Raw genomic sequence first — 10,757 nt, 5'->3', positions numbered from 1 at the left:
GTGTGTGTGTGTGTGTGTGTGTGAATAGTATATATACATATACAAATTATGTATATATATATATATTTGACACAGTGTATGTAGTATACACACGTATTCGTGCGTATTTTTGCTCACAAGTCCTACGAATTGGGTCTCTCGGTATCACCTTATCTAATCTCAAACATGCCTACACACAGAGTCAATGTATTTAGATGCAATCTCGCTAGTATTTGGACACAAAACGTTTAACCTCTGCTACTCGCATTTTTTTACCTACTGCCACGCAAATATATTATCAATACTATGACATATATGAGTATTCTCAACTTGATATGGATGAAGGAGCTGCAAAGAAGCCTGGAACTTTTCCAGAGTCAAGTTCCAGGGTCAGGGTCAGGTACCTTGATCATGTCGCCCATCCGCCCTGAATCTTGAGACATATCTGTGACGGAGTCCAATGACACCAGATCTTTATCATCGACCACATTGCGTAGCCACTCTTCAGTTATTACGTCCATAAGTGCTGTGACTCTCTACAAGGTTTTTTGTGACTTTGTAAATAAATCTCCGACGCAAGTATTTATGCACTACGTACCCTGTGCCCTGTGAGACAAGAATGCCTTTATTTATAGTTCTCGCAATTCCTTGTGCCGACAACTGCGTCGACAGCTACTACGTCGACTACTGTGACTACTGTGCCGACCACTATACACACTCAAATCGTGTATGACGCAGATGGAGATGAGATGTATTGCTCAATAGCTGTGCCTGCTCGACTATACGTCGGCTGCCCCATTTTTCATTTTACAAGTGGATGCCAGCAGCGAGCTGCCACTGGATGGACTTCGGCTTTTTCTTGGTAGGAAATCGGACCATGCGGATGTGCAGATATTTGAATTACTGTGCGTCCCTGGGAGGCTGGGACGGGACTGGCACTGCCACATCTGTTCCTATAAAAAATAAAACACGGCTGGGACGCCGCGGGGACTGAAAGCGTTTGATCGTAGGGGTAATCTATTTGTTCCAAAACAAAATCTCCCACGGACCCACAGCACCCCACAGGCCCACATACCCAAGAGCACTGACGGAACACACTCTGTCACTTGCGTTTAAACACACACACACACACCACGGCACCCCACCCGCCCACCTACTCACTCATACACACACATACATGTGTACACATTCACATACATTCACACACAATCACACACACGATCAATCACACACACTCTCTAACTCACACCTCACTCACGCAAACACCCAACAACTTACACTCACCCACTCATAAACTCTCGCACATGCGCTCTCACACGCACTCCTCATACACACTCTCTCATAGCACACATCCATACACCCACACACCCACACATTCACTCACACCCACACACACTAACTCACCCACACTCACTCATACCAACACACTCACAAACACTCACTCAACACATGTGTACATATACATACTATTGCTAATGGACACACGCTCAATCATACACGCTCACTCATGTATACACAATCGTATATACTCACCCATACACACGCACAAACCACTCACTCACACTCGCTCACTCAACCACAAACACGTTCACTCACACGCGCTCACTAATACAAACGCCTACACACATGTGCAAACAATCTCACACACACAACACACACACATATATATATATATATATACGTGTACACGCCCATACGCTCTCTCTCATATCACTCACTTACTCACTCACTCTTACTCACTCAATAACACTCGCGCACTCACTCACTCACTCTCTCTCTCATGTGTACACCCGCCCAGACAGAATCAAAAAGCACCTCATTCTATTTTTTTGAAATTGAAGTAGATCATCTAAAACCCCGCCATTTCTTCCTCACATTCACTCAACACATACACAAATACGCACTGTTGCTCAGTCACATACGCTTACACATAAACACGCTCACCCACACACGCTCACTCACTCACACCCATTCACGTAATCACTCACTCATACACCTCACTCACACACGAGTACAGACGTCCATGCTCACTCACAAATACTCATACATACATACGCATTCACGCATACTATCATACACAACCTCTCGCTCACTCACACGCGCTCACTCAATTACACACACGTTCCCTCGCATGCGCTCAATAGTAGTTACACACGCCCACACACACATATTTATGTATAGTTGTCGTGTAGTATGTGTTTATTTACACTTTTTCCATAGCCTTCTTGATCGTTTGAAAAATCGACTAGGATCTTCAATGTTCCCCCTAAAAGATGGCCATAGTATAGGACAAACCTAGTTTATCCTTTCTAAGTCCTAAACCTCAACCGAGTTTTTCCTACGGTTGCCACGCGACCCTAGAGAGGGACCATGTGCAGCACAATATGTTGTTCAATATAAATAGGTTTTTCACTTTATACTAAGCAACTAGTTACTAAGAAACATCTGATGGATAGGTCTCTATAGGTTGTGGGCCTTTTTATTGACTACACAATATCCTCCTAAATACTAACAAGATGCTTTCTAGCTCCACTAAACTCCCCGCCATTTCTTGGTCTGTCCTCAACGAAGATGGAACAAACATAGACCACTGGATAGCGGATCTAGACATGGCTTCTACTGCCATCAGCAAGAAAGATATATCTTTCGTATTCATCTACGTTCCGTCGACCGAATCGATCTCGGAATTTTACGAAGAAGTTCAGCAAACACCCAAAAAGGAATTGACATCGGCTCAGGCTGCATTTATTAAGGAAGCTGATTACGTGACCAATATAAAAGAATCAGGAACTTATTACGAAGCAAAGAACCTAATTTTTTCCACTAAATGTGCTGCCCAACGACTGAAGCTTGTCCCAACTATCCGTTCCAGCCACCCATGGACAATCCTTGCTCTCCTGAAATGACACTTCAAGCACCAATCTTGGAATACTTATGCTATCATCGACGGCGCTTACCTCAGAACCCTCATACGTTTACAGGATGAGTCTCTCAGAACCTGGTCACACCGCACCGAAGATATACTTTACCGTGCCAAAGCCCAGGGCACTACATTTTCACCTGTCGTGGCACAGAATCGCTTCATTGGCGGTCTCTCTGATGTCGACAAGCACCAAATTCAAAACGTATACCTCATGTCATTAAGCATCGCGACGGCATCACAATTTATCATATCCTTGACTACCTCAAGAAACTACATGCTACAAAGGCTCCACTTTCATCTAACGACGAAGTCATCCCTGGCATCGCCCGAACTACTCCTGCAGCTGAACCAACTCTCCAGGACGTCGTCGAAATGATCACTGACCTTCAAAATGCAACACAAACTAAGACGACCCGTCCTATGCTGTATTTCGTGTGTCAGAAGTCCACACATGTATCATCCCTATGTTCTAAAGCCTGCGGCCGCTGAGGTACCGTGGGCCACAATAGCCGAGCATGTACTCCTCAATCCTTAACATGTACCAATTGCTCTAAAAAGGGTCACTTAGAAATTTTATGTTCTAAACGTAGCAATAAACAGAATTTCCCCTATCCTGTTCCTACAACCATCCCACGTATCATGATCCCTATAATTTGCCCAAGCTACTCACACAAGCTTGCCTGACAACAACTCGTTATTCGACGGTGGAGCAACTGTGAATTATATGCACAGTTCGGCGCGTCACCTCCTTCGCAACGTCGAGACAGGCCGCTACCCTCTACGCCTCGCTGACAATCGCATAAAATATGTCACCGTCCGGGGTACTCTCTCACATCTAGGTACTACATACTTAGATCCCGAACTTACTCAGGGCCTTATAGCCCAAAATAATCTCCAAGACTCCAGATTTTCCCTAAACTTCCCAGGCGACAAACAGGAATGCTTTCTAGGTATCAAGAATTCTATTGTTACCCTGCCTCGAACAGCTGGAGACTACTACGTGTCCTATTCTTCCCTTCAACAGCACCTTACTCTTACTAAGATATCCCGCTTGACTCCAGCACCACCATCACTACCGGCCCCTCGTACTAAAACTCGAGCCCCTCTATTACCAACTGCTGCTCCTGTTGACCCTATACCAACACACACCCAAGCATCCCAGTCAATTTCTACTTTGACTGCCGAGCCTGCAACACCTGCACCGATATCCCCTCCTCCTGCCTCGCCTCCTCAACCCCCTGACTCCAATGACCATCTTCCTCAACCTCCTGACTCTGTTGACCCGCAACTTCACCCCAAATCATCTGCGACGCGCGCATCGCACACCACTATGACCTACGACGCATATCATCGCTCTATAGGCCATCGCAGTCGCCGCGTTACTCTCCGAATGACGAAGCACGAGAATGTCACACTCACACGCCCACCTCCTCCAATATCATGACAGAGCATTGGATGTTCAACTCTACCATTTTACACCAGGTGCTTTCCAAAGTGACTGCCCAATTCCCTCGCCATGTATCACCCGAAGGCGGCGGCATCGCTCTCGATTGGTCTGACATCGATTTAATCAACGAACTGGCCTATGTCTGCCCCCCTGGTCGATAATCCGTGATATTATTGCCGCTAATACTAAAACAGGCAGTACAATTGTCATTGTCGCTCCGCTACGTCCCGCTGCCCCTTTGTGGCCTGCATTCATGGCCCATCTACAAAGTCAGCCATTCTTAGTCCAGAGTACAGCCACCACTTTTACACGACACGGTACCGAATCTGTAGGAAACCCCTCATGGGTTTTTACGGTAGTCGCTGTTCTCGGCCCTCTTCATTCCCACGTGTCACCAGGTCGCGATTTCACCCTAGCCATTGACTATGCGAAAGCAAACCCGGAATTTGCAAAACACAGTTTACGGACCGGGGGAACGGTTTCACACAGACCTCCAGGGTCCCGTACTCTCCAGTCGCTATGAAAATATCTACATACTCAATATGTTCGACGCAAGTACTAGATACGGACTCCGTAAGGCACTACCACACAAACAGAACATGTTTATCAACATTGATAGATTGATTTCAGATGTTCCTGCCTTTTGGGTCGCGGACACGCTGACTGCTGGCAATGATATGTCTTTCCACAGCCAGGACATGAAGGGCATGCTACTCAAACGACATGTACAACTTCGCCGACCACCACCTTACTCCCTTTCACAAAATGCAAAGGTTGAGCGCCCGCATGATACCCTCAATGGATTGATTCGTCTTCTCCCTATAGACTCCGGTATGCCTCGGCCATATTGGGAAGATTTTGTTGTGGTCTGGCGACATCCGCAACAGAACACTCGGCGAAAACGGCAAACTCCGGACTCCTGCCCAAAAATTCCTTCAGGAAGCCCATCCCAGGGACCCCAAAGCACGTTTTGGCTGTGTTGTCATGTTCAAGCTTCGCGGTAAGACAGCAAAGCTCACCCCTAAGCACGACCCGCAAGTGAGATTCGGGGTCCTACTCGGCCGTAGCGCCAACTCAACACCTTATTGCTATTGAGTCCAAAACTTCGCAATACAGCGGCAAATCGACACACACAAAAATGCCCAATGGTCTCCCGACTGACGCACAGCCAGTCGCTCAGCCACACCCTCCTCCTATAACATTCCATACCACCAAACTGGTTCCTTCCTATCAGCGATCCGGACAACATCGATTCTTACCAGGGCCATATCCCACCGGTGGGCCAGCTCATCCCCGACGTTCGCCAAGATGATCTCCCATCCGAAACACAAGATGCCACACTACCACCCGCGATCTCCCCCCACGCTCCAGTCCCTGTACCGAATGCATCACCAACACACACCTCACACCCCCAACCACCGTCCCCTTCTCTCCCTTTGCCACCCACAACACCACAACCACCGCCCTCTCCCCCCTTACCACACACACCACCAACCCCGCCATACACCGTCACCCCACATCGACCCTTCCAGACAACTGACAGCCCTATGCCTCCTACCCCTGCTACACCACCTGCAATATTCCTTCCACCACCCACTGCACTCCCCCAATCTTTCCACATTCCCCGCCCTCGTCGAGCTCCTCTGCCTACACCTCCACCGCGTCCTCCGGCCACACTGCCTCCACCCACTACACCATATGAACTTCTCGACTCATGCCCCTTACCAGAATGTCTTCTTTAACAACTACGTTTAGCGACGCCCCAATGTCTACCGACGTCGCCGAGGCCTCCGTCGCATATCTCAGCCATCATCCCAACCATGTTCCAGCTATCCGGTCTATTGCCCCTACAGTTCGCACTGAAGTTGCTTTGTTTGAAGCAGCTTCCTTTCATGACCTTAACGTCCCGAAATCCATCGCTGCTGCTCGTAAATCGAAATCCTGGCCAGCTTGGGCCGCCGCCATCGAACCCGAATGGCAACCATTTGCGAAACAATCTAGCAGATATAGTTCCCATCGATCAAGTCCCCTCCAACTCTACTGTTATCCATAGTATATACGTCTTCGCTTTTAACCACGACGAGCACGGCAACCTCACACACTACAAAGCGTGCATGGTGGCTCGTGGGGACGAACAACAGAATGGTGACAGTTTTACTGACACCTATGCTCCAGCCGCCCACTCTACCGCTCTCCGCCTATTTTTTTTTGCGAAGGCCGCTTTCGACAGAGAGGTTGTGCATCACTTTGATGTTTTTCATCTGCCTATCTATACAGTAAGTTAGATTTCCCTGTTTATGTGTTCCCGCCCAAAGGCTCCGTGGAACTTGGCCATTATCCAGCCAACCATGTTCTCAAGCTTAAAGAGGATTGTACGGCTTAAACAGTCGGGGCGCCTTTGGAATTTTGACATCAGTGCCAAACTGCGTGCCTCTGAGTTCGTGCAATCTGATGCCGACGAAACTAGTCGTTCACGGGACCTAGTAGTCGTTATTTACGTCGATGAAATTCTTCCAGCTGTCGACCCTACTACTACTGACGACACATGGCTTTTTAAGCGTCTCTCTACCCACTACAACATGACGAACCTCGGTATAGCCCGTCATGTCGTTGGTTTCCGAGTAATTCAGGACGGCTCTGGTGCCATCTCATTGCTCCAAGGCGCCTATGTAATAAGCCGGGCCTCCACATTAGACTCTATGTTATAAACGTACTCTTAAGCAGTAAGTAAATTATAAACTTACTCTTAATAGTACGAGGAATTTAAGTTTCCTAAAAGTACTCTTAATAGCACGAGGAATTTAAGTTTTATAAATGGTTTTTAATGGTTCTATTAATTAATACCTTTTCCATTTTACATATCAGATATTTGGACGAGACCATTAAAAGGCCTCGTAAAATACCAAACATAAGAGTTGGTCTAGTTCTATTAATAGAACTATATTTACTTTCCAACTTTATTTATATCTGAATACTTCGGTAGCGAGATGGCTCAACCGAATATAGGTTTCTAGGGACTATTAACGTTACCTAATTGATCTTCCGATCAGCCAACCAGATGTGCCAGTCTGATGAAGGCTAAGTCGGTAATTATTGATAGTGGCAAGTTATTGGTTAAGACAATAACTCAGGACATCAAGAGTATTTTTATTTATTTTTCTAAAGAAAGGATTTTATGAGTCTCTCGGATTCGCCCCGATGAAACATACCATAGTTTCTAATAGAGCGACAACGAAACACTAAATAAAATCCCTTCGGCGGAAACAGTACTGAGAGGATTATATATAGGCAATGTCTCAGCCTCACAATCCCTTAGAGTATTGCTGATTTCACGAGGCATACATAACTTTACTAAAAGTCTCATTTCGTTTATTTACTTTGATAGTTACACGATACTTAGAATTCATCTACGCGTTTATTTATTCTAAGGCATTAGTATCGCCTTAATAGATCGAATATTACACCTACATGCTGGATACCTTTCACGTACAAGACTCTCCTACCAAGACGACCCCCGGTACCAACACCCACACTGGCGCCCTCACTGGCGACATCTTTACGGGAAAATTTCGCAGCCTCCTGGGCGCACTTGGCTTTGCGGCCAACATGACGCGAGTTGACATTGCGTGCACTCTCAACCAGCTGGCTGCATTCTCTGCTCAGCCCTTACGCCCTCACTATGACGCTCTGCTCCGTATACTCCTATACCTCGTCGGCACCATTCATTTTGCCCTTACATATCGCCCATGCACATCCGACCAAACACTCGACACTGCCCTCTTATCCTATAGCGACTCTGACTGGGCGTCGTGCCCACTCACACGCAAATCGCAAACCGGCACCCTTATCTGTTTCAATTCGACCTCAATATATTGGAGGTATCAAATACAGAAAACAGTTTCGATAAGCTCTGGAGAGGCGGAATACATCGCCGGCTCCGAAACTACGTGATCCATCGCATGGATACGAAATATTATGCACGCATTAGGCTACAAACTAACGCTCCCTACACGACTACATATCGACAACCAGAGCGCTATCAAAATTGCTCTGGGTACAGGCACTCCGAAAGGACTTAACCACATAGCCATCAGACATCACTATAATAGGGCCTGTGTTAGGCAGGGGATGATCAAACTGGATTATATCCCCACGCACGATAACGCCGCCGACCTCCTTACGAAGAGTCTAGCTCGACCAAAACATACCACTTTCCGTGATATGTTAATGTCAGATCAAACACAACAAACTCCCTCTACGTTTCCCCGGGGGGGGGGGGGGGTTTCAGGACAAACCTAGTTTATCCTTTCTAAGTCCTAAACCTCAACCGAGTTTTTCCTGCGGCTGCCACGCGACCCCAGAGAGGGGCCATGTGCAGCACAATATGTTGTTCATTATAAATAGGGGTTTCACTTTATAATAAACAACTAGTTACTAAAAAAACATCTGATGTATAGGTCTCTATACATAGCCCATATTTACACCATATAAAATGGACCACAATTTGTTGTTTTTTATTAATAAAAAAAGTTCTACATTTTTAGCAGGTAGGAAAAAAACAATTTAAAAAAAAGTTCTGTGCACACAAGTAGGTTGAGCCGTAGTTAGGAGAAAAACTGTGATGTAATCAAGATTTACTCACGGCAAAAACCTTTTATATATTTGTTCAGATAACAAGCTGTAAAACCCTGTTACACTGTCACGTGCTACGGCTAACACTTCTGTATTTATACTATTCGTCGCCACGAACTCATCTTAGCCCATTCCTTGGTTTCTACAACCTTTACCTTCCGTGCACAACTTCATGAGAACTTCCTCCTCATTCTCACTTAGACAACTACCGTTGCCTTTTGAGTTGAAGTTCTAAATTAGGTTACAAACATCCTTATATGTCTGTGTAAACCATTCAGTAAATCAGTGAGCCTATCGCTTGTCTAGGTTCTCTTTACATAAACCTACACCTATCAGAACACTACCTGCATAATCCTAGATAAGCGTCGTGCTATTTCCAATCATTAATTTACTACATCTCTTTACTCTTTTTCCATGTCGGTAACTATCGTAGCAAATAATGTTGTTCATATTCCAAGTTTAATAGGTTCTCTTTACTCCAGAGTAAATTCTGCTCCCTGAATCCTTATTTTGTCACGCACACAACAAAATGCTTTTTACCCGAAAACCTATTTTGATAATAAAAAAAAAGTTTCGGGAGGGGACCGCTTAGGGAACCCAAAAGTATGCTCTTGTAACGTTTTTTATATAAAATTTAAATCCTTTTAGGATCCCCTGGGGACCTCTTGGGGGCCTATAAATGGGGGAAAGCGTTCCGGACAGATTTCAAGTTCAATAAAAGATATAGGGACTCTCCACTCGGTCACTCTACGGTCTACACTCTACAGTCTACATACACTAAATAAGGCAGGGACGCCGCGTGGACTGAAAGCGCATAATTATAGGAGCAATTTACTTGTTTATCTTTTGATTCGGGGCCTATTGATTAATTTGTATAGGGTCTCAAATGGGCAAAACCCATTCCAGCCGGGAAAAAAGGACGTCACCGACGATTTTTGGTCGACGGACAAAAAGTCGGTGATAAAGTCGACAGGGACTTAGAAAAGCTTACGCGTTCAGTAATAAAACGCGGCTGGGACACCTCGAGCACCGAAAGCGCATAATTATAGAGGTAACTTACTTGTTTATATTCAGACATTCTGATTTGGGCGCCTATTCATTATTTTGTATAGGGTCTCAAATGGGCAAAACCCATTCCAGCCAGAAAAAAAGGCGTCACCGACGATTTTTGGGGACAGACGAAAAATCGGTGATAAAGTCGACAGGGACTTAGAAAAGATTACGCTTTCAGTAATAAAACGCGGCTGTGAAGCCGCAGGGACTGAAAGTGTATAATCGCAGGGGAAATTTATTTGCTCATATTCAGACATTGGGCCTATTGATTATTTTGTTTTGAGTCTCAAACGGGCAAACCCCATTCCAGCCGGTAAAGATCGGACACTCGTTGTTTTGCAGAAAATTTCTCGCGTGTCCTATTTTTCGCTGGGCCTTGTGAGAGGCGGGGCTAGAACGGCGCGAGACGAACGGTGTCACTGGAGACCGGAGTCCCCAGTGACCCGCAGATTTTTATTTCTATAATATTAATATTAGTTATTGGGAGGGATGGTGTGTCTTTTCTCTGGTAGTTTGTGGACTGATGTTCTTTGTCCTATCTGAGTCCCCTTTTTATACGCGAAACTGATGTTATCTTAGTCTGTCGGATGTCAACTGGTGTCATCTTTGTCCGTCGGATGTCGGAATGTTGACACTATGTGCGAGATAGGAGGGCCTTAGGATTCGGATCCAGACACTCCAGAGCTTCCCCTATTTTTAGAGATATCAAAAATCCTACGGATT

The 10,757-nt window shown here is 45.7% G+C and overlaps 1 protein-coding gene across 1 annotated transcript in view; it reads right to left on the bottom strand.

Moving 5' to 3' along the window:
* The window catches only part of SARC_00732 (hypothetical protein), a 5,152-nt gene extending 4,403 nt beyond the window's left edge, over nt 1–749 (bottom strand). Inside the window, exon 1 of the mRNA XM_014305578.1 lies at nt 384–749. Within this exon, the coding sequence (XP_014161053.1) occupies nt 384–500 (117 nt within the window). The 5' untranslated portion in view covers nt 501–749. The remainder of the gene's footprint in view (nt 1–383) is intronic.
* Nucleotides 750–10,757: the final 10,008 nt, after the last annotated feature.

This window comes from Sphaeroforma arctica (genome assembly GCF_001186125.1).
Source record: "Sphaeroforma arctica JP610 unplaced genomic scaffold supercont1.25, whole genome shotgun sequence".
Taxonomy (NCBI): Eukaryota; class Ichthyosporea; order Ichthyophonida; genus Sphaeroforma; species Sphaeroforma arctica.
The sequence above is the reverse complement of the archived record's forward strand: the minus strand, read 5'-3'. Positions and strand labels throughout refer to the sequence as shown.